Consider the following 24,608-nt stretch of genomic DNA (forward strand, 5'->3'; position numbering starts at 1 on the left):
GGCTCCACAGTTAACATGCAGGTGCGTCAGGGCTTCAGCTGGGACAGAGCACAACCCTTAAAGCAGAAATATCACCTCAAAGGGACGCCTTTAGTAATATTACAATATAATACTGTTCATAAAAAGCAGACTGAAATATCACCTCAAAGGGACATCTTTAGATATATTACATTATAATACTGTTTATAAAAAGTAGAATGGCTACACACTACAGCAGCACACTTAACACAATGCACTTCCATAACAGCACAAGCTCAAACAAAAGCAGCATTAAAAAGATTTTTTTCCTCACACACATTTTATAAAACAAATCATGTAAAGATTAAACTTGTTCAGTGTTGATTTCATCACCTTTTTTCATTCTAGTGTAAATTAACATATCACAATGTAAAACATCAAATACCTTAATCAAATATAGGTATTACTGAGTAATAAGTGATAAACACCTTCATCAAATGGCAGAGTTACTACTGAGTAATAATAAGGATACATACTTTCATCAGAGTTATTACTGAGGAATAAGTGATAAATGTTTATCAGGGACGCACGCTATATGGTTCTATTCTTGCTTTAAACAGAAGAGCCTGAGAGCACAGACAGTCAGTGGCATCTCTCCCTGCTGTGTGTGTGTCTTTATCAGTATGGTGAATGTGTGTGTGTGTGTGTACGAGAGAGAGAGAGTGTGAGTGACTGTGTGTGAGAAAGAGAGAGAGAGAGTGAGTCTGTGTGTGTGTGTGTGTGTGTGTGTGTGTGTGTGTGTGTGTGTGTGAGAGAGAGAGAGAGAGAGAGAGAGAGAGAGAGTGTGAGTGAGTCTGTGTGTGTGTGTGTGTGTGTGTGTGTGTGTGTGTGTGTGAGAGAGAGAGAGAGAGTGTGTGTGTGTGAGAGAAAGAGAGACAGAGTGAGTCTGTGTGTGTGTGTGTGTGTGTGTGTGTGTGTGTGTGTGTGTGTGTGTGTGTGTGTGTGTGTGTGTGAGTGAGTGAGAGAGAGAGAGAGAGAGAGTGTGTGAGAAAGAGAGAGAAAGAGTGAGTCTGTGTGTGTGTGTGTGTGTGTGTGTGTGTGTGAGAGAGAGAGAGAGAGAGAGAGAGAGAGAGTGTGAGAAAGAGAGAGAAAGAGTGAGTCTGTGTGTGTGTGTGTGTGTGTGTGTGTGTGTGTGTGTGTGTGTGAGAGAGAGAGAGAGAGAGAGAGACAGGGAGTGTGAGTTTGAGTGTGTGTGTGTGTGAGGCTCTGCTTGGCACATACAGCCTCAGAGCTGCTCATCTACAGATGCATGTAATATGTACATTTCGTTTTACTCTAAAATCTTATCACGGAACGAAACTTATCTGATCTATAAGTTATCACCGCAAGCACACATGCCACATTCACTCACTAACCACAGAGAAAGACCCGACAGACCAGCACAGCACTACTTCCCTTCCTCTTCGATACACAGGCATGTAAATAGATTTTAGGTGAGTCTGCGAGTCTCCCGGGAGAGGATGGCATCCATGGAGTTGCTCTGGGCCGTCCGTCCGTCTGTCCATCATCATGAAGTGGAGGAAAGTCCCGTCGCTGCCGCGATGCAGAGCCATGCGTGGAGGTGCGGGTGTCCCAGGCCGGGTCGTCTGACGAATGCAGGGGCTGATGGGATATTGGAGGGGTTGCAGGATCAGGGCGGGGGGGGGGGGGGGGGGGTTGGGGGTTCAGGAGGAGCTGCTGCTTGTGGTGGATGCCTGAGAGAAAGGAAAAGAGTGTGAGCTCACAGCGTGCTTAGAGAGGGGGGGGTCACCCAGGCCCCCCCACAGCCCAGACTCACACACACACATGCAGCAGTCAGTGCAAACTCCTCCCCCCTCCCTGTCAGTTAAACATGAAGCACAGTGACAGGAGGAGTCACCTGTCAATCACTTTCATGCTGTAGGACTATGTGGTGGTGGGCGGGGTCAGGTGATGCATTCATCTCGCTAACTCAGAACTGAGAAGGAGGAAGATCACACAGCTGCAGCAACGGGGAATCAAACAAACCAACCAGCCAATGGAAAAACACTATTGTGATCATGTGATCATGTGTCCAAACTGTCTGATAACTGGTGAGGGGGACATCAGTAAACATGCACTGCATGGACAATCCCTTGTGTGATTAAAAACAGGTGTTTCAGGGGTGTGGGTGTTTAAAAGGGGGGGTGTTCTTCTCCACTGTGCAGATGCTGCCGTGTGAGGCTCCTGTGTAGGTACAGGCAGGAGTGCAAAGGTCAGACAGGGCGTACCTCAGTCTTCACCAGTCTGGGCTACAGTACCATTTAACCCTGGGTCTCTGCCAAACAAACCACACACTCATTACCCCTCTCTGCTGCCAAGCAGGCAAGAGCCAGCATGTCTGCTCAGATATGCTCAGAGACAGCGGCTCTGTCCTCACAGCTCTTTCCTTTAGCAAAAGAACTGGATTCTGTGTGTGTGTGTGTGTGTGTGTGTGTGTGTGTGTGTGTGTGTGTGTGTGAGTGCGTGTGTGTGTGTGTGAGTGTGAGTGAGTGTGTGTGTGTGTGAGTGTGTGTGTGTGTGTGTGTGTGTGCGTGTGTGTGTGTGTGTGTGTGTGTGTGTGTGAGTGTGTGTGTGAGTGTGAGTGTGAGGGGGGAGGAGGACTGGACTGTGTGCTCAGGTCTTTGGGAAAGAGACTCTGGCAGTACGGGTGGGGTAAAGGGACAAAAAGGCCACAAACTCTGATGTAGTCAATCCCAGAGTCCTGCTAGAAAACGGCACCACGAAAACTGCACCAACAACCCAAAAACAAGAAACAAAATATTTCACACTGAAACATCATTCACGGTGCTCCCCAGAGCGGGATTCAGCATACCTCCAGCTGTGGAAGACGGTTCCTTTCATTTTGAGTACTTCAAACAGAAGAAGAAACAGTTATATCAATATTTGAATTCATACCTTTCAGCACATACTAAAAGGAGCTGGTCAACAAGGAAATCCTATTTTTTATCAACTTTTTAAGTCAATTTTTTGTCTGAACTTCAGCAGCAAGACAGCAAATCAAACAGATAGGGGATTTGTGTTCTATGTAACAGACACACTTTCAAGAGCACTGAGCATGACACTATCAGTCGAAGGGGTTAGTTATTGTAAAGGAACATTACAGGGATTGGATAACATATCATTAACAATGCAACGTATCAGTAATGTGGCAGGGATTGTTACACTGTGAACAATGCTGACTGTGGGACAAAGGCCATGGAAACAAACTCATTAATGATCACTCTTCTGTCACTGACTGTCCTCTGACCTCTGACAGCCACTCTGGGTTATGCCTTTTTTCCCTGATTTAATCAGTAATCAGTGTTATGAATCTTGCAAATATGCAATGTGATGATAGAGAGATGTTCTACATGTTCTACATCAGTTATTACTGAGCTAAATAGGTTCACCTGTCCATTATCCAATACATTTATTCACATGTATATATTAATTTCATATACATCTATTATTTATTTACTATATTAAATTCCATAAACAAGTAAATGAATTAGCTTAACCTTAAGGCTATGTTGGTTTTAAGAAAAGACTGGACTAAGAAATAAGTTACAAATGAAATGTTATTTCACATAAAAGGCATACTTTTTCCATATTCACATTTCACAGCTGATACACAACTGTTAAACCGTACAGAGAATGCTTCATTAATTACTAGTACAGCAGCTCCGTCAGCTTATTACGCTCAATATAGTCCAAACCATTTACAGCCAAGCTTTGCATTTCTGTGTTGGAGACTGTAGCATGCTGTAGCATGTGGGTCAGAGCAAAATTCTCAATCAGAAAAAAATTGAAGTAGAAACACTTCCTGCAGTCAGTCCTGAGAACATATCTGCACACCAGCCATGACTGGGTCACAGTGCTGACATGATGCAGTGTGCGCACACACACACACACACACACAGGTATACACAGACACAGACACACACATACAAACAAACACACACACACAGGTATACACAGACAGACACACACATACAAACAAACACACACACACACACATACAAACACACACACACAGGTATACACAGACAGACACACACATACAAACAAACACACGCACACACACACACACACACACACACACACACACACAGGTATACACAGACACAGACACACACACACATACAAACAAACACACACACGTGTACAGAGAGAGAGAGAGAGAGAGAGAGAGAGAGAGAGCGAGACACACACACACAGATATACACAGACAGACAGACACACACACACACAGGTATGTATACACACACAGGGAGGGAGAGAGATAGAGGGAGAGACAGAGAAAAATACACACACGTACATGTTGGAATACATTTGGTCCACACTTACCTTTCACCCAAGAAATTAGCTGAAAAAGTCTGCATGACTCAATACGACTACAGGAGACAGGTGTGGCTTGTTCAAAAATACATGAATTACAAGAATAAAATCAAGCATGAGGCAATGATCTGAAGAGTTTCTTTCGACTAATGTGTATGATGATACAGGTTTGCACATTATTTTTGTTCCTGGTAGTGTACTTGGTACAGTATCTGGTACAGCACACTCCTCTGTGATATTATGTATGGATCTTTATTTTGCATTTTCCAAGAGCAGTATTAGGGCTGGAAACAGCACAGGACTCAGGTCCTGAAGCAAACACAGCATGCTCAACAAAATCCTTATGAATATTTAATAACATTTCACATGCAGGGTGAAAAACCCTAAACTGAAGAGGTTCTGGAAATTATTGTCAACAAATAAAGCACAACAGCCCTGAATATGTCGACCTTATGGCTCTTTTCTCAGTACTTGTACTTTTGACCAAAACTGGACACACAACCGATAAAAAGCCGATACTGTAGTAGACCTTATTAGGGGAAACTGCTACAGAATTACAAAACAGTAACAAGTACCAACTAGGCAATAAGCAATACAAGTACAGATAATAAAAACACAAATAGTGAACTGGCACAACATATCAGATGCTCAAATACAAGATCTGAGTTACATCGTAAAAAAAAAAAAAAAGTTTAAGTTCGGGGGGGCTTGCAGGTTGAACTTTTAGTTATCCCAACCATGATGATTGACCGTTAACGCCCTACATACAGTAACGATAACTTTATAATAGCTTGCAACTACATAATGAAAGGTCAAGCTCGCTGACTACCCACTAAATCAGTGACGTTGTCGCCCTGCTTAGCTACTTTCTCACACTAAAACACTCATTTCTAGCTAACTAGTCAAGGCGTGCGGCCATCTCGCTCGCTTCTTTCTCAACTTGCTAACAACCCGCCACTTTGGAGAGAAATGACGGCAACACATCTCTGGCGGTAATGGGAGCGAGGTAGTTAAGAGTGCGAGTTATTTCTTCACTGGGAAAGCAGATTAAACATTGGAACTGGTATTCTGGTAAAGGGTATTTTGTGTTTTTTTCCCCTCTGCCAGGGACCTGTGTTACCGGTGAGATCCCTAAGTGACGCAACTTTGATAGGGAAGTGAGCTGGCCTTCTGGCTACATGACGAAGTTTACAGCACAGCTGCTCACGGCTGCGCATTGACCATTATAGTTTATGTGCATGTGATTCATTTATCTTCGAAATGTCATTAATTTTCTCGGTGACTGGGTTTCCCTTCACTTTACAAACAGGCAATTTCATCCCGGCTGCTGCTCAGACTTTAGGCAACAGTCCACGGTTTCAACTGCTTACCTGCAGAGTGGACGCGGCTGAGTCGCTAGTCTCTGTCAGGCCCGTGCTCCTGGGGATACTGGAAACGATGTATCCGCCCCCCTTCGGTATTGGCTGCCTGATCACCAGCTTCCCTTTCCGCGTCTCCGCTAAGAACAAGCTGTACCAATAAGCATCGTTGGACACCAGCGTGGAGTCCGCTACGGTAGAGCTCCTCTGGCTAATGACGCTGTTCCGACAGGGAGGGGTCGCTTTGGTGGGCTTCGGTTTCTGACACTTCAGCACGATGGTCACAAATATTGTCATCAGTAGCAAAAACGACACCGAGCCCAAACCGATCACCAGATACAGGTTTAAGTCTGAAAATATGTCGTATTCTAAAGGAACTTCCATTGTGTCGGAAAACGCTTTAACGACGTGCTCCACCGTTGAGATCTTGATGGTAACCGTAGCAGAGAGAGCCGGGTCTCCGTTGTCCTTGGCAACAACGACCAGCCGCTGATGACGCGGATCTCTGTAGCTGAACATTCTCATGGTCCGGATTTCGCCGTTGTATTGGTCCAGACTGAACAGGGTAGCGTCAGTGATCTGAAGAAACTGGTACGTGACCCGAGAGTTCCGCACGGAATCTGCGTCAATGGCGATCACTTTGGCGATCAGGCGTCCTTTATCAGTGGATCTCGGGATCATTTCCTCTACTACAGAGCCGTGCGCGCGCCATGGGGACACTATGACCGGGGTGTTGTCGTTCTGATCCAGAATGATGATGTGGACGGTGACGTTACTGCTGCGTGGAGGAACACCCGAGTCTCGGGCCTCAATATGAAACAGAAACTCCCTCTCTCTCTCGTAGTCAAAAGTCTTCAGTGCGTAAAGATCCCCGTTCTCTGGGTTAATGGAGAACAGCATGGACATTGAGGTGTTCACGATTTCCTTCTCTATTATGAAATAAACCAGATATTGGTTTTCATGGAGATCTGGATCCAAGGCAGTGACAGAGCTCAGTAAAGACCCCGGCGCGTTGTTCTCCATCACAGGAATGGTATAGAAAGACTTTGGAAACTGTGGCGCGTTGTCATTCACGTCCATTAGCTCCAGTGTGATGGTTTCGTTGTCTGACAGGGGGGGCGTGCCTCTGTCCGTTACCGTTAAAACGATGTCGTACTCTGGAACTTTCTCACGGTCCAAGGATTCTGAAACCACCAGCTCGAAATCGCTCTCTGACGATTTGTTCAGCACAAACGGCAACTGCTCGCTAATAGAGAGGTCGAATTTACCATTGTCCCCCGAGTCTCTGTCACGAATGCCAACGAGAGCTATTACCGTCCCCTTAGGAACATCCTCACTCACCGTGCTCCGCAGGGATTTGATGCTGATCTCAGGATGGTTGTCATTCACATCTGTCACATACAGCATCACTGTACACTGCCCGGAGAGTGCATGATGTCCTTTGTCCTTAGCTTGAACGTGCATCTCCAGAATTTTCACTTCTTCAAAATCAATCACGTCTTTCACTTTAATTTCTCCTGTATTCGGATTTAAAGTGAACATTTCCTGTGTTTTCTCGGATGTGTACAGTGTGAAAGAATACATTATCTCTGCATTCGTACCCTCGTCTAAGTCTGTAGCATTAAGTTTCAGTACGAGTGTTCCTATGGGGGAATTTTCCGTTATATTAAGAGAATAAACCTGACGGTCAAACTGAGGGGCGTTGTCATTCGTGTCCAAGACGCGCACAATGATGCTGGCGGTGCCGGACCGCGCGGGGACTCCGCCGTCTACAGCGGTAAGAATGAGATTGTGCACCGCTCGCTCCTCTCGGTCCAAAGCCTTTTTCAACACCAAGTCCACGTATTTAGTTCCTTCGCTTCCCGTCTGAGTCTCGATACTGAAATGTTCGTTCTCACTAAGACTGTATGATTTAATGGTATTTGAGCCGACATCTGGGTCTACAGCATTGGTTAAGGAGAATCTCTCTCCGCGAGGTGCAGATTCGGACACATCCAGCTCGATTCTGTCCCTCCGGAAGCGGGGCGCGTTGTCATTGATATCAGTGATTTCCAGCTCAATGTTGAATATACGCAAAGGGTTTTCTATTACAACATCTAGTCTGAGAAAACAAGATATCTTTGAAGTGCATAAATACTCCCGGTCTATCTTCTCTACAATGTACAGCTCTCCCGTGTTTTTGTTCACCTCCAGATATTTCTTACTGTGAATAATATCAAGTTTAACCTCGCGCGTGGCGAGTTCACCTACATCCAGCCCCAAATCTGCGGCCAGATTCGCCACCACGGACCCCTCCTTCATTTCCTCGGGGATGGAGTAGCGAGTCATGGACAAAGCGATGCCCCATGATGCAGAAAAGAGAAGGAAAACCGAGACGTACCTTTTCCGTAGCTGCTCCATAAATAATGATGCAACTGTTGGAGTCAATAACAAATTCGAAATAATTTAATCCTGTCGTGAACACAGCCGCTTCTACAATGAAGCGCTATATTAGCAAGGCTCCGCAGTTTACGAACAAAGCAAACCCGTGCATTGGTTCTGGGGCTGAGCTGCTGCAGATGAACCTACAGCGTGAATCGCGCTGTACCGAACTGTCATGGCGTCCCTTCATCCGGATACCTGAACAATTTATTAGAGAACAGCGACGCGTTGTGTGAAAAGCGTGTAAAAACATTCAGTCTACAGAGGATTTTGTCAGTATGTTATTGCTAAAACATTTGGTCAGTATTTTAGAAATATAGGTACATATTTCCAGTCTGTTATATTGATAGAATAGAAGGTTTTGACGTATAGGCTACACATACAAGTAAAGACCGACGGCCATACGTATCAATCTTTGCGTACAACTTGCCGTAGGATCATGCGTACGCAGAATCCCACGATCTGTGTACGGAGGTTTTTCGTTAGAGTTATGTCAGAGTTTTTCGTCACGAGGGGGTAGGCCTGTCTTCATAAATCTGACCCTAAATCAAATCATCGTGAGATTATGTGCACATGAACGCGCTTAACGTCCACTCACACAGTTGCTCTTATATGGACCAAGACACACCTTTAATTAGTTGAATTAGCACAGTAAAAATCCCAGGTAAATCTGAGTGAAATGCAGAGACTGATGTTGAGGATCAATGGCAGGACGTAAGAAAAGAAATTATTCGGATACGGAGATAGAGGTGATGGTGGAGGTGGAGAGGAGAAATAATGTCCTTTTTGGAGGCCAGACTAGCGGCATTTCAAATCGACAGAAAAATGCGGAGTAGCTCAAAGTGCTGACTGCTATGAATGCAGTTTCACCAGAGCTGCGTACGGTGGAGGAGGTGAAGAAGAAGTGGTCGGATTTTAAAAGAGAGGCCAAAAAACGAATAAGCGCGCACAGGACCAGTGTGTCCGCACCCGGCGCCACGAGGGGGCAAGATGGGACCCATCAGTTGTATTTTCTGCCCCCCCCCCCCCCTTAAGTTTTATGTACCATATAGAAAAATAGCAAAAACAACAAAAATATTGGAAATGTTTAAATACTCGATGGAAACGACACGGAAGTTAAGTTTCGGTCAACGAGGGAGAGAGAGAGAAAGAGAGAAAGAGAGAAAGAGAGTGAGTGAGAGAGAGTGAGTGAGAGAGCTGCATGGCATGAGCAGAAAGACAGACAAAACGATCTGATCATCTTTTCTTTCTTAATGACCCTGACACTGTTGGCTATTATTTTGTTGATTTTAGCAGTCATCTCTCAGTGGTTAGATTTTATTATTTTGCTTCTTGTAGATCTATACGTTCCGGTTGCTCCGAATCACTAAATTGTGCGAGGACACTCAGGTTTAATACTGGCTTCACCACTGCTGTGAAAGAAATGTATTATTTGATTTTGAAACAGTAGTTTTGTGCTGTTATTTAGGCTTTCAGGGGCTATGGCATGGTTAAAACAATGAATTTCATTAAACCTACTGCCAGACCAATTTTAGGTGGTGACCTGGCAATCTGCCCCAAATATTCCTATTTCATATTATGGCCATGACGCACAAACACATGGAAAAGGTAAAGTAGGGAATTGTTCGCATCTAGTCAAAACGCCACTATATTACCACCTGCAGGATGAAAAAAAATGCAGAAATGGGCATAGCACGATGATAACCTCCTGTTTTACTTTATAAAATGATTTGCCCCCTCGCCATTTTTAACTGCCCCCTCAGTCACTTCATCCTGGCGCCGGGCATGGCTTGATAACAATCATCAAGACCCGTTTACTTGCATCACCGCTAGTTCCTCCTGGTGTCGCCAATCTGCAAATTACAAATTTTATGCGTACACCACCTCGAGACCATGCGCAGAGGTACGCATGTGTTCCCGGGAAGTGTCTTTTCATAAATACCGTTTTATGTGTAGAAAAGTGCTCAGCACGATTTTGGTGCGTACGCACCGTTGATACATGTTGCCACGAGTATCTACCGATAAATGCTCAAGCCATCTATGCCATCCCTTCCCACGTTCCATTTACATTTACATTTATTCATTTGGCAGACGCTTTTTATCCAAAGCGACTTACATAGGTTACAGTTGTTTTACAATGTTATCCATTTATACAGCTGGATATTTACTTAGGTTCCAAGGACGAAATGCTTAAAACACGTGCTTTGATTAGGCTAGTAAAACTATGAAATTTAATAATAATACTTAAGCATTCCGTGATATCCACTGGATAACTAGAATAAATCTCAGTTTGGGAATGGATAGTATGTCTTCGAATGGTAAATTCAGTCATGGGAAAAATGGATCAAAAATCAAACTACAGCTAAATTACGGAAATCAGTCTCTCGTTTTCCTTGTGTAGGACGCAGTATTTTCAAACATAGGCAACAAAATATGATTATGGATTATATCATTATTGAAAACAGCGCTCAGATATTAAACTGTACCATTGCTGTTAAAATCATGACTTAAAACAGAGTGAAAACTCGGCTTTGTGAAGGCAATCGCAAAATTTCCATTATAACCTCATCAGATTTTTGCCCAGATAAGTAAAAAAAAACGCAGGATATATGGCTGTCCCTAAGGGAAACTAAATACGTTTGTCATCGATAATAAAGGCCAGCGAAGTCAAATGATCGCATTCAATCAATGTTTATCTCGCATATACAATCACATGCTTCATGTAACTGGGTTAAAGCACGACAGTATATAAGAAGCCTAATTGGCATATTCAGCAACACCAACCTTCATGGCCTTTAGTATTTCTTTATTTTAAGGGATGTTAAGTGCGTTGTCCATTAACCTACATAGTTTCAAATATTAAGATGTCACTTAATAATTGTCTTACCTGCAGAGTGGATGCGGCTGAGTCGCTAGTCTCTGTCAGGCCCGTGCTCCTGGGGATACTGGAAACGATGTATCCGCCCCCCTTCGGTATTGGCTGCCTGATCACCAGCTTCCCTTTCCGCGTCTCCGCTAAGAACAAGCTGTACCAATAAGCATCGTTGGACACCAGCGTGGAGTCCGCTACGGTAGAGCTCCTCTGGCTAATGACGCTGTTCCGACAGGGAGGGGTCGCTTTGGTGGGCTTCGGTTTCTGACACTTCAGCACGATGGTCACAAATATTGTCATCAGTAGCAAAAACGACACCGAGCCCAAACCGATCACCAGATACAGGTTTAAGTCTGAAAATATGTCGTATTCTAAAGGAACTTCCATTGTGTCGGAAAACGCTTTAACGACGTGCTCCACCGTTGAGATCTTGATGGTAACCGTAGCAGAGAGAGCCGGGTCTCCGTTGTCCTTGGCAACAACGACCAGCCGCTGATGACGCGGATCTCTGTAGCTGAACATTCTCATGGTCCGGATTTCGCCGTTGTATTGGTCCAGACTGAACAGGGTAGCGTCAGTGATCTGAAGAAACTGGTACGTGACCCGAGAGTTCCGCACGGAATCTGCGTCAATGGCGATCACTTTGGCGATCAGGCGTCCTTTATCAGTGGATCTCGGGATCATTTCCTCTACTACAGAGCCGTGCGCGCGCCATGGGGACACTATGACCGGGGTGTTGTCGTTCTGATCCAGAATGATGATGTGGACGGTGACGTTACTGCTGCGTGGAGGAACACCCGAGTCTCGGGCCTCAATATGAAACAGAAACTCCCTCTCTCTCTCGTAGTCAAAAGTCTTCAGTGCGTAAAGATCCCCGTTCTCTGGGTTAATGGAGAACAGCATGGACATTGAGGTGTTCACGATTTCCTTCTCTATTATGAAATAAACCAGATATTGGTTTTCATGGAGATCTGGATCCAAGGCAGTGACAGAGCTCAGTAAAGACCCCGGCGCGTTGTTCTCCATCACAGGAATGGTATAGAAAGACTTTGGAAACTGTGGCGCGTTGTCATTCACGTCCATTAGCTCCAGTGTGATGGTTTCGTTGTCTGACAGGGGGGGCGTGCCTCTGTCCGTTACCGTTAAAACGATGTCGTACTCTGGAACTTTCTCACGGTCCAAGGATTCTGAAACCACCAGCTCGAAATCGCTCTCTGACGATTTGTTCAGCACAAACGGCAACTGCTCGCTAATAGAGAGGTCGAATTTACCATTGTCCCCCGAGTCTCTGTCACGAATGCCAACGAGAGCTATTACCGTCCCCTTAGGAACATCCTCACTCACCGTGCTCCGCAGGGATTTGATGCTGATCTCAGGATGGTTGTCATTCACATCTGTCACATACAGCATCACTGTACACTGCCCGGAGAGTGCATGATGTCCTTTGTCCTTAGCTTGAATGTGCATCTCCAGAATTTTCACTTCTTCAAAATCAATCACGTCTTTCACTTTAATTTCTCCTGTATTCGGATTTAAAGTGAACATTTCCTGTGTTTTCTCGGATGTGTACAGTGTGAAAGAATACATTATCTCTGCATTCGTACCCTCGTCTAAGTCTGTAGCATTAAGTTTCAGTACGAGTGTTCCTATGGGGGAATTTTCCGTTATATTAAGAGAATAAACCTGACGGTCAAACTGAGGGGCGTTGTCATTCGTGTCCAAGACGCGCACAATGATGCTGGCGGTGCCGGACCGCGCGGGGACTCCGCCGTCTACAGCGGTAAGAATGAGATTGTGCACCGCTCGCTCCTCTCGGTCCAAAGCCTTTTTCAACACCAAGTCCACGTATTTAGTGCCATCGCTTCCCGTCTGAGTCTCGATACTGAAATGTTCGTTCTCACTAAGACTGTATGATTTAATGGTATTTGAGCCGACATCTGGGTCTACAGCATTGGTTAAGGAGAATCTCTCTCCGCGAGGTGCAGATTCGGACACATCCAGCTCGATTCTGTCCCTCCGGAAGCGGGGCGCGTTGTCATTGATATCAGTGATTTCCAGCTCAATGTTGAATATACGCAAAGGGTTTTCTATTACAACATCTAGTTTAATAAAACAGGTCGTGGCAGTTTTAACTGGACATAAATATTCCCGGTCTATCTTCTCTACAATGTACAGCTCTCCCGTGTTTTTGTTCACCTCCAGATATTTCTTACTGTGAATAATATCAAGTTTAACCTCGCGCGTGGCGAGTTCACCTACATCCAGCCCCAAATCTGCGGCCAGATTCGCCACCACGGACCCCTCCTTCATTTCCTCGGGGATGGAGTAGCGAGTCATGGACAAAGCGATGCCCCATGATGCAGAAAAGAGAAGGAAAACCGAGACGTACCTTTTCCGTAGCTGCTCCATAAACAATCAACGAAATACTTATGCAAGATTAATATCCAACGGAGCTCAATTTAATGTTAGTGTAGAGTCAGCCGTTTATTCTGTGCAGCCTTATATCCACGTGATTCCGCAATTGAGGAATGATGAGATATTTTTATTAAAAGGTCCGTGCAGACAGAGATGCTCCAGCAGAAACCGCAGCGCGTGTCTAACCATGCAGAACTGTCATGGCGTCCCTTCATCCGCAGGTCTGTGCGATTTGTAAGGGAATAGCGACACGGTGCGTAGAAATTAAACAAATAACATCTGCAAGTATCTCAAAGTAATTTGCCCTTTCCAGGACGTGCCCAATGATTTTTTCAGTTTTTCTTTTTGAAATCATTGATTTTTTTTGCATAAATTTAGCGTATTTTAAAAATACCATTTTGACACCGACACTGATGTGTGTAGAGATCACTTTACCTGTATCCGGGCAGCAATCCACCTGCTCCCACCCATCCTCCAGGGACCACGTGCTGAACACTTACATTAATGTCATTTCAGCATGTACATTCACTCGATTATCTCTTATCCGCTGAAACATATGCTTTTACTGATAACACTATGAACTATAATCGTGCAGTTATTCATGTTGTATAAACATTAGCGTTGCCGACAAAAAGTTCATTACTGGAGAAGATAGTTTTGGTCAAGGCTGCATTCTGTCGTAATGAAAACTTGGATTGTCGAATATTATGGTCTTCAGTCTACAAAATGAGTAATTGATAAAAAAAAGTGAGTTGCCATGCATTTTCCACAAAATTGAGTCAAGAGAAACGAGAACGTGGTTTATACCCCTATTGAAAACTATACCCTGGTAACAAAAGGTATTAACTGCTTTTTATTTCATGATTTACAATGAATGATTTGTACAGTGTTTCATGCCATTTTATTGAATGCACTTTGTAAGTCACTCTGGGTGAGAGCGTCTGCTAAAGGACAAGAAATTCAATGTAAATCTAAAAAACGGGTTTTGTCGATGGCGAATAGGAAACGTCTCCATTATGTTCTCAGGAAATGATTGCTCAAATAAAAAACACAAGATATTTGGCTCTTCATGAAGGCATCTGCATGTATTTATAAAGCATCATAGCAGTCAGGGCAGAGTAAAATGACTTAATTGCGTCAATTTTCACCTAATGAATACAATCATGTGGTTCTTCTGGTTAACTGCTGGTCTAAATGGCAACAGGATTTAAGGAAAACCATACGGGTGTATGCAATAACAATCATCCTCTGAAAGATTAAAGGATATGAGAAATATTGTCAATAAAACAAAACAAGAAAATGATTCACTTGATGATATTACATTGTTATAATCAAATTTAAATCACCTTACCTGCAGAGTGGACGCGGCTGAGTCGCTAGTCTCTGTCAGGCCCGTGCTCCTGGGGATACTGGAAACGATGTATCCGCCCCCCTTCGGTATTGGCTGCCTGATCACCAGCTTCCCTTTCCGCGTCTCCGCTAAGAACAAGCTGTACCAATAAGCATCGTTGGACACCAGCGTGGAGTCCGCTACGGTAGAGCTCCTCTGGCTAATGACGCTGTTCCGACAGGGAGGGGTCGCTTTGGTGGGCTTCGGTTTCTGACACTTCAGCACGATGGTCACAAATATTGTCATCAGTAGCAAAAACGACACCGAGCCCAAACCGATCACCAGATACAGGTTTAAGTCTGAAAATATGTCGTATTCTAAAGGAACTTCCATTGTGTCGGAAAACGCTTTAACGACGTGCTCCACCGTTGAGATCTTGATGGTAACCGTAGCAGAGAGAGCCGGGTCTCCGTTGTCCTTGGCAACAACGACCAGCCGCTGATGACGCGGATCTCTGTAGCTGAACATTCTCATGGTCCGGATTTCGCCGTTGTATTGGTCCAGACTGAACAGGGTAGCGTCAGTGATCTGAAGAAACTGGTACGTGACCCGAGAGTTCCGCACGGAATCTGCGTCAATGGCGATCACTTTGGCGATCAGGCGTCCTTTATCAGTGGATCTCGGGATCATTTCCTCTACTACAGAGCCGTGCGCGCGCCATGGGGACACTATGACCGGGGTGTTGTCGTTCTGATCCAGAATGATGATGTGGACGGTGACGTTACTGCTGCGTGGAGGAACACCCGAGTCTCGGGCCTCAATATGAAACAGAAACTCCCTCTCTCTCTCGTAGTCAAAAGTCTTCAGTGCGTAAAGATCCCCGTTCTCTGGGTTAATGGAGAACAGCATGGACATTGAGGTGTTCACGATTTCCTTCTCTATTATGAAATAAACCAGATATTGGTTTTCATGGAGATCTGGATCCAAGGCAGTGACAGAGCTCAGTAAAGACCCCGGCGCGTTGTTCTCCATCACAGGAATGGTATAGAAAGACTTTGGAAACTGTGGCGCGTTGTCATTCACGTCCATTAGCTCCAGTGTGATGGTTTCGTTGTCTGACAGGGGGGGCGTGCCTCTGTCCGTTACCGTTAAAACGATGTCGTACTCTGGAACTTTCTCACGGTCCAAGGATTCTGAAACCACCAGCTCGAAATCGCTCTCTGACGATTTGTTCAGCACAAACGGCAACTGCTCGCTAATAGAGAGGTCGAATTTACCATTGTCCCCCGAGTCTCTGTCACGAATGCCAACGAGAGCTATTACCGTCCCCTTAGGAACATCCTCACTCACCGTGCTCCGCAGGGATTTGATGCTGATCTCAGGATGGTTGTCATTCACATCTGTCACATACAGCATCACTGTACACTGCCCGGAGAGTGCATGATGTCCTTTGTCCTTAGCTTGAACGTGCATCTCCAGAATTTTCACTTCTTCAAAATCAATCACGTCTTTCACTTTAATTTCTCCTGTATTCGGATTTAAAGTGAACATTTCCTGTGTTTTCTCGGATGTGTACAGTGTGAAAGAATACATTATCTCTGCATTCGTACCCTCGTCTAAGTCTGTAGCATTAAGTTTCAGTACGAGTGTTCCTATGGGGGAATTTTCCGTTATATTAAGAGAATAAACCTGACGGTCAAACTGAGGGGCGTTGTCATTCGTGTCCAAGACGCGCACAATGATGCTGGCGGTGCCGGACCGCGCGGGGACTCCGCCGTCTACAGCGGTAAGAATGAGATTGTGCACCGCTCGCTCCTCTCGGTCCAAAGCCTTTTTCAACACCAAGTCCACGTATTTAGTTCCTTCGCTTCCCGTCTGAGTCTCGATACTGAAATGTTCGTTCTCACTAAGACTGTATGATTTAATGGTATTTGAGCCGACATCTGGGTCTACAGCATTGGTTAAGGAGAATCTCTCTCCGCGAGGTGCAGATTCGGACACATCCAGCTCGATTCTGTCCCTCCGGAAGCGGGGCGCGTTGTCATTGATATCAGTGATTTCCAGCTCAATGTTGAATATACGCAAAGGGTTTTCTATTACAACATCTAGTTTAATAAAACAGGTCGTGGCAGTTTTAACTGGACATAAATATTCCCGGTCTATCTTCTCTACAATGTACAGCTCTCCCGTGTTTTTGTTCACCTCCAGATATTTCTTACTGTGAATAATATCAAGTTTAACCTCGCGCGTGGCGAGTTCACCTACATCCAGCCCCAAATCTGCGGCCAGATTCGCCACCACGGACCCCTCCTTCATTTCCTCGGGGATGGAGTAGCGAGTCATGGACAAAGCGATGCCCCATGATGCAGAAAAGAGAAGGAAAACCGAGACGTACCTTTTCCGTAGCTGCTCCATAAACAATCAACGAAATACTTATGCAAGATTAATATCCAACGGAGCTCAATTTAATGTTAGTGTAGAGTCAGCCGTTTATTCTGTGCAGCCTTATATCCACGTGATTCCGCAATTGAGGAATGATGAGATATTTTTATTAAAAGGTCCGTGCAGACAGAGATGCTCCAGCAGAAACCGCAGCGCGTGTCTAACCATGCAGAACTGTCATGGCGTCCCTTCATCCGCAGGTCTGTGCGATTTGTAAGGGAATAGCGACACGGTGCGTAGAAATTAAACAAATAACATCTGCAAGTATCTCAAAGTAATTTGCCCTTTCCAGGACGTGCCCAATGATTTTTTCAGTTTTTCTTTTTGAAATCATTGATTTTTTTTGCATAAATTTAGCGTATTTTAAAAATACCATTTTGACACCGACACTGATGTGTGTAGAGATCACTTTACCTGTATCCGGGCAGCAATCCACCTGCTCCCACCCATCCTCCAGGGACCACGTGCTGAACACTTACATTAATGTCATTTCAGCATGTACATTCACTCGATTATCTCTTATCCGCTGAAACATATGCTTTTACTGATAACACTATGAACTATAATCGTGCAGTTATTCATGTTGTATAAACATTAGCGTTGCCGACAAAAAGTTCATTACTGGAGAAGATAGTTTTGGTCAAGGCTGCATTCTGTCGTAATGAAAACTTGGATTGTCGAATATTATGGTCTTCAGTCTACAAAATGAGTAATTGATAAAAAAAAGTGAGTTGCCATGCATTTTCCACAAAATTGAGTCAAGAGAAACGAGAACGTGGTTTATACCCCTATTGAAAACTATACCCTGGTAACAAAAGGTATTAACTGCTTTTTATTTCATGATTTACAATGAATGATTTGTACAGTGTTTCATGCCATTTTATTGAATGCACTTTGTAAGTCACTCTGGGTGAGAGCGTCTGCTAAAGGACAAGAAATTCAATGTAAATCTAAAAAACGGGTTTTGTCGATGGCGAATAGGAAACGTCTCCATTATGTTCTCAGGAAATGATTGCTCAAATAAAAAACACAAGATATTTGGCTCTTCATGAAGGCATCTGCATGTATTTATAAAGCATCATAGCAGTCAGGGCAGAGTAAAATGACTTAATTGCGTCAATTTTCACCTAATGAATACAATCATGTGGTTCTTCTGGTTAACTGCTGGTCTAAATGGCAACAGGATTTAAGGAAAACCATACGGGTGTATGCAATAACAATCATCCTCTGAAAGATTAAAGGATATGAGAAATATTGTCAATAAAACAAAACAAGAAAATGATTCACTTGATGATATTACATTGTTATAATCAAATTTAAATCACCTTACCTGCAGAGTGGACGCGGCTGAGTCGCTAGTCTCTGTCAGGCCCGTGCTCCTGGGGATACTGGAAACGATGTATCCGCCCCCCTTCGGTATTGGCTGCCTGATCACCAGCTTCCCTTTCCGCGTCTCCGCTAAGAACAAGCTGTACCAATAAGCATCGTTGGACACCAGCGTGGAGTCCGCTACGGTAGAGCTCCTCTGGCTAATGACGCTGTTCCGACAGGGAGGGGTCGCTTTGGTGGGCTTCGGTTTCTGACACTTCAGCACGATGGTCACAAATATTGTCATCAGTAGCAAAAACGACACCGAGCCCAAACCGATCACCAGATACAGGTTTAAGTCTGAAAATATGTCGTATTCTAAAGGAACTTCCATTGTGTCGGAAAACGCTTTAACGACGTGCTCCACCGTTGAGATCTTGATGGTAACCGTAGCAGAGAGAGCCGGGTCTCCGTTGTCCTTGGCAACAACGACCAGCCGCTGATGACGCGGATCTCTGTAGCTGAACATTCTCATGGTCCGGATTTCGCCGTTGTATTGGTCCAGACTGAACAGGGTAGCGTCAGTGATCTGAAGAAACTGGTACGTGACCCGAGAGTTCCGCACGGAATCTGCGTCAATGGCGATCACTTTGGCGATCAGGCGTCCTTTATCAGTGGATCTCGGGATCATTTCCTCTACTACAGAGCCGTGCGCGCGCCATGGGGACACTATGACCGGGGTGTTGTCGTTCTGATCCAGAATGATGATGTGGACGGTGACGTTACTGCTGCGTGGAGGAACACCCGAGTCTCGGGCCTCAATATGAAACAGAAACTCCCTCTCTCTCTCGTAGTCAAAAGTCTTCAGTGCGTAAAGATCCCCGTTCTCTGGGTTAATGGAGAACAGCATGGACATTGAGGTGTTCACGATTTCCTTCTCTATTATGAAATAAACCAGATATTGGTTTTCATGGAGATCTGGATCCAAGGCAGTGACAGAGCTCAGTAAAGACCCCGGCGCGTTGTTCTCCATCACAGGAATGGTATAGAAAGACTTTGGAAACTGTGGCGCGTTGTCATTCACGTCCATTAGCTCCAGTGTGATGGTTTCGTTGTCTGACAGGGGGGGCGTGCCTCTGTCCGTTACCGTTAAAACGATGTCGTACTCTGGAACTTTCTCACGGTCCAAGGATTCTGAAACCACCAGCTCGAAATCGCTCTCTGACGATTTGTTCAGCACAAACGGCAACTGCTCGCTAATAGAGAGGTCGAATTTACCATTGTCCCCCGAGTCTCTGTCACGAATGCCAACGAGAGCTATTACCGTCCCCTTAGGAACATCCTCACTCACCGTGCTCCGCAGGGATTTGATGCTGATCTCAGGATGGTTGTCATTCACATCTGTCACATACAGCATCACTGTACACTGCCCGGAGAGTGCATGATGTCCTTTGTCCTTGACTTGAACGTGCATCTCCAGAATTTTCACTTCTTCAAAATCAATCACGTCTTTCACTTTAATTTCTCCTGTATTCGGATTTAAAGTGAACATTTCCTGTGTTTTCTCGGATGTGTACAGTGTGAAAGAATACATTATCTCTGCATTCGTACCCTCGTCTAAGTCTGTAGCATTAAGTTTCAGTACGAGTGTTCCTATGGGGGAATTTTCCGTTATATTAAGAGAATAAACCTGACGGTCAAACTGAGGGGCGTTGTCATTCGTGTCCAAGACGCGCACAATGATGCTGGCGGTGCCGGACCGCGCGGGGACTCCGCCGTCTACAGCGGTAAGAATGAGATTGTGCACCGCTCGCTCCTCTCGGTCCAAAGCCTTTTTCAACACCAAGTCCACGTATTTAGTGCCATCGCTTCCCGTCTGAGTCTCAATACTGAAATGTTCGTTCTCACTAAGACTGTATGATTTAATGGTATTTGAGCCGACATCTGGGTCTACAGCATTGGTTAAGGAGAATCTCTCTCCGCGAGGTGCAGATTCGGACACATCCAGCTCGATTCTGTCCCTCCGGAAGCGGGGCGCGTTGTCATTGATATCAGTGATTTCCAGCTCAATGTTGAATATACGCAAAGGGTTTTCTATTACAACATCTAGTTTAAGCAAACAGGAGGATGTCTTTGAAGTGCATAAATACTCCCGGTCTATCTTCTCTACAATGTACAGCTCTCCCGTGTTTTTGTTCACCTCCAGATATTTCTTACTGTGAATAATATCAAGTTTAACCTCGCGCGTGGCGAGTTCACCTACATCCAGCCCCAAATCTGCGGCCAGATTCGCCACCACGGACCCCTCCTTCATTTCCTCGGGGATGGAGTAGCGAGTCATGGACAAAGCGATGCCCCATGATGCAGAAAAGAGAAGGAAAACCGAGACGTACCTTTTCCGTAGCTGCTCCATAAATATCGATGCAGTTGTAGGAATCAATGACAAATCCAATAAAAACCCACTGTAACTGTCGTGTAAATACTGCTGCTTGTATAGTTAATTCTCATATCCCTGTGCGTCAGTTGCTGAAGAATAATGCGCTATTTTTAATGAAATGTCCGTGTAGACAGAGATGCCGCAGCGCATGCCAAACCATGCAGAATTGTCATGGCGTCCCTTCATCCGCAGGTCTGTGCGATTTGTAAGGGAATAGCGACACGGTGCGTAAAAACTGAGATCCTCCTCTCTACAATTCCCTCTGTGTGTTTTCCTTAACACGAAGTGTGCAACGATTTCGTGATTTTTTTCTAAAAATACTCAGATTATATTAAATCATCCACAATCACATTGTTGTGAAATAACATTAAAACTCACGTTTTTCGGCGCTGAGGTATACCGCTCTCTTCTTTTGAACCACCATAACGTTGACATGGTTTCCCCCCGTAAAGCAGCCGCGCTTTGCAATAACTGTACAGCAGCCTCGTGCCATCGCGACGGGCTCTGCCAGCGTGGATATGGGCCGCCAAGTGTAACAGAGCTTCTGTGCTACGAAACGCATAAATTCATTTCGAAACCATATAACAATGTAACGCGTTTTGTCCACGAAAAACACAAACACGTTAGCATTGTTTCCACAAAATATTTAAGAGAGCACATACTTTCGTGTACAGAAAACAAAACAAAACAAGGACCTGGAGCAGGATTTGGGTTGAGTAGATGGTGAGGAAAGGGCAGATTCTTCTCATGTCACACAGGAAGAACCTGCACGTCCTACTCATGGTGGCCATGCGCTCCACATGTCAGGTCACTGTCAGGTGTCGCCCCGAGGGGTCTGACTGTCTGGGAGGCTGATACTCTGGTCTCTTCCAGAACGAAGAAGACTTGCCTGTAATACACAGAAGCTGAGTCTTGGCCAAACGGAGCCTCAGGAAATGGTTAGACATCCACAATGAGACATCAGCCAGGTAAGCAAGATGCATGACAAAACCTGGGTATCAAACAGGGGAAGAGAGAGACACGGTGCAGTGTCATCAGCATCAGGGTCAGCACCAGCACCATGAGGGTGAGCACAACACCACCAATCACCACAAAATAGCACCAGCAACAGCCAATCACAGTGACATAGTGCCAACAACAGCCAATCACAGCAACACAGCACCAGCAACAGCCAATCACAGCAACATTACATTATTACATTACTGGTATTTAGCATATGCTTTTATCCATAGTGACTTACTTTGGTTACAGTAATGTTATCCATTTATACAGCTGGATATTTACTGAGGCAATTGTGGGTTAAGTACCTTGCCCAAGGGTACAGCAGTAGTGCCCCAGTGGGCTGCTTGCAACATAGCACCAGCAACGGCCAATCACAGCAACATAGCACCAGCAACAGCCAATCACAGCAACATAGCACTAGCAACAGCCAATCACAGCAACATAGCACCAGCAATAGCCAATCACATCAACATAGCACCAGCACCAGCCAATCACAGCAACATAGCACCAGAATGGTGAAATGTAAGCACTTTATAAGGCCACCCAAGGGACACTGCAGTAACCAGCAGCCATGATCAGGCCGGGATGTCTGAAGGAAAAGCAGGAGCACTGAGCGTGTCCCAAACAGCAGTGTTTCTCACAGCTTTGTGGAAGCAACGGCTTAAAACTTAACACAGAGAAATGTTCAGTCTAGGTGTGGAGGAAAAAATCACACTCCAGTCTGTTTAGGCTAATAGGTTAATACAGCAAAGTCATTTATTACAAGTGCACTTGGAGACTAATGCATTAAAGCACATACAAAAGGCACAGTATGCAGAAGTCTGCTGATGGGGAGAACCCCATCTCAGATACAGCCTAAAGGCACATGTTACTACGTCTGAGAGCCAATCAAAACAGAAGCCTTAAATACCACCCAATCGTAATGCACACGGTCAGTGATACAATTGCAACAGTCCGATCATCAGAGAGACTTGCTTACAGTACAGAACTTCAAAAGCAGGATAAAACCCAGGCACTCTATGCCACCTGCACATGCCAGACCCGTGGTAATGAGCTGAACGATAACACTCACTGAAAAACGAAACATAGACAGTGATTTAAGGTCAACAATCTTCCACTTCCACAAAGGCAAGGCCTCAGCCAGCACCTTCCCCGCAGCCTGTAGATCCCAGGAGGCAGTGTGTGTGACAGAAGCGCATTGGAGCGTGAGCGCATGGGCGTGGCCATCTCACCCCTCCAGAAACTGGCTGCGGGGGATGTGAGCCAAGGGGCCAGTCAGTCAGCTCAGACAGCTGCACCAAAACGCCTTTTCTCTTTTTTTACTTTAATGGAACAACAGTGCATCAAACAATCATTTATTGTGCACTTAACATGTTGGCCATATGTTGTCCCTTCATTCATATCAGGGGTGTAGGTTTGCGTATGGATGGTAGGGACATGCCCCTACCAATATTTTGGGAGGACAGAATCGTTCCTACCAATATTTGAATGAACTCGTTCGCATTATGTTTGGAGTGAAGTCATATTAGATCATTCCAATGTTCTGTGCTGTGGACTGTGCTGGCTCTGTGCTGTGGACTGTGCTGGCTCTGTGCTGTGGACTGTGCTGGCTTTGTGCTGTGGACTGTGCTGGCTCTGTGCTGTGGACTGTGCTAGCTCTGTGCTGTGGACAGTGCTGGCTCTGCAGACACACCGTTATGCAGAGGGGTTATGCAGATACAGCAGAGACAGCAGATACAGCAGAGACAGCAGAGACAGCAGCTACAGCAGAGACAGCAGAGACAGCAGAGACAGCAGAGACAGCAGCTACAGCAGAGACAGCAGAGACAGCAGCTACAGCAGAGACAGCAGAGACAGCAGAGACAGCAGATACAGCAGCTACAGCAGAGACAGCAGAGACAGCAGAGACAGCAGAGACAGCAGATACAGCAGATACAGCAGCTACAGCAGAGACAGCAGATACAGCAGATACAGCAGATACAGCAGAGACAGCAGCTACAGCAGAGACAGCAGAGACAGCAGATACAGCAGATACAGCAGATACAGCAGAGACAGCAGAGACAGCAGATACAGCAGATACAGCAGCTACAGCAGATACAGCAGAGACAGCAGCTACAGCAGAGACAGCAGAGACAGCAGCTACAGCAGCTACGCTGTGCTCCTTCACACTGCTCCTGATTTCCAAATTACATTACATTACATGCAGACAATCAGCACAAGAGGACAGAAGTGTATCCATTCAAGTTAAATGAGCAACAGTGTCAGACCAGGCTAACAACACTCCCAGACCAGTGAGTGTAAGCATAACACTATTCAAGCCCTAACACAAGTTAACTTGAGCAATCTGACTAGGCATCAGAAGCAAAGTATACTACCATACCTCAGTCCCTACAACACAGAATCCAAAATACATCACAATACTACATGTAAAATAAAGATCCTACAGGTATCAGGTGTGGGGGTGGGGATTCAGGTGGAACTGGGATGCAGTGTGAAGAGGCGGGTCTTCAGTCTGCGTTGCAACATGGTGAATGATTCCGCTGTCGTAACCTCTGTGGGGAGTTCATTCCACCACTGAGGGACCAGCACAGACAGGGATCGTGTCTGAGAGGGGCGACCCCGTTGGGACAGCACAGACAGTTACCCTGTAGATGCGGAGCGCAGTGATCTTGACAGAACACAGGGTTT

General features: G+C 45.3%; 3 protein-coding genes across 5 annotated transcripts; all 3 read right to left on the bottom strand.

Moving 5' to 3' along the window:
- Positions 1-1,675: 1,675 nt before the first annotated feature.
- On the bottom strand, positions 1,676-13,712 carry LOC118790772 (protocadherin alpha-C2-like). 3 transcript variants are annotated; one of them, XM_036547796.1, is made up of 3 exons: positions 11,002-13,712; positions 2,831-2,867; positions 1,678-1,712 (listed from the first exon to the last, which is right to left on the bottom strand). In XM_036547796.1, exons 1-2 carry the CDS (start codon positions 13,393-13,395, stop codon positions 2,856-2,858), a joined length of 2,406 nt encoding a protein of 801 aa, XP_036403689.1. In that variant the 5' UTR covers positions 13,396-13,712; the 3' UTR covers positions 1,678-1,712; positions 2,831-2,855. The 3 variants fall into 3 exon arrangements, with proteins under 3 accessions (XP_036403688.1, XP_036403689.1, XP_036403690.1); XM_036547797.1 differs by lacking the exon at positions 11,002-13,712 and adding an exon at positions 5,706-8,617; XM_036547795.1 differs by lacking the exons at positions 2,831-2,867; positions 11,002-13,712 and adding an exon at positions 5,706-8,617 and having other exon boundaries at positions 1,676-1,712.
- Positions 13,713-14,743: 1,031 nt separating this feature from the next.
- On the bottom strand, positions 14,744-17,463 carry LOC118791030 (protocadherin alpha-C2-like). The gene has a single exon (XM_036548246.1). It carries the CDS (start codon positions 17,144-17,146, stop codon positions 14,744-14,746), a length of 2,403 nt encoding a protein of 800 aa, XP_036404139.1. The 5' UTR covers positions 17,147-17,463.
- Positions 17,464-18,494: 1,031 nt separating this feature from the next.
- Positions 18,495-21,172, bottom strand: LOC118791031 (protocadherin alpha-C2-like). Its single transcript, XM_036548247.1, has one exon. The coding sequence runs from the start codon at positions 20,892-20,894 to the stop codon at positions 18,495-18,497; it is 2,400 nt and encodes a 799-aa protein (XP_036404140.1). The 5' UTR covers positions 20,895-21,172.
- Positions 21,173-24,608: the final 3,436 nt, after the last annotated feature.

Source organism: Megalops cyprinoides, chromosome 16 (assembly GCF_013368585.1).
Source record: "Megalops cyprinoides isolate fMegCyp1 chromosome 16, fMegCyp1.pri, whole genome shotgun sequence".
NCBI lineage: Eukaryota > Metazoa > Chordata > Actinopteri > Elopiformes > Megalopidae > Megalops > Megalops cyprinoides.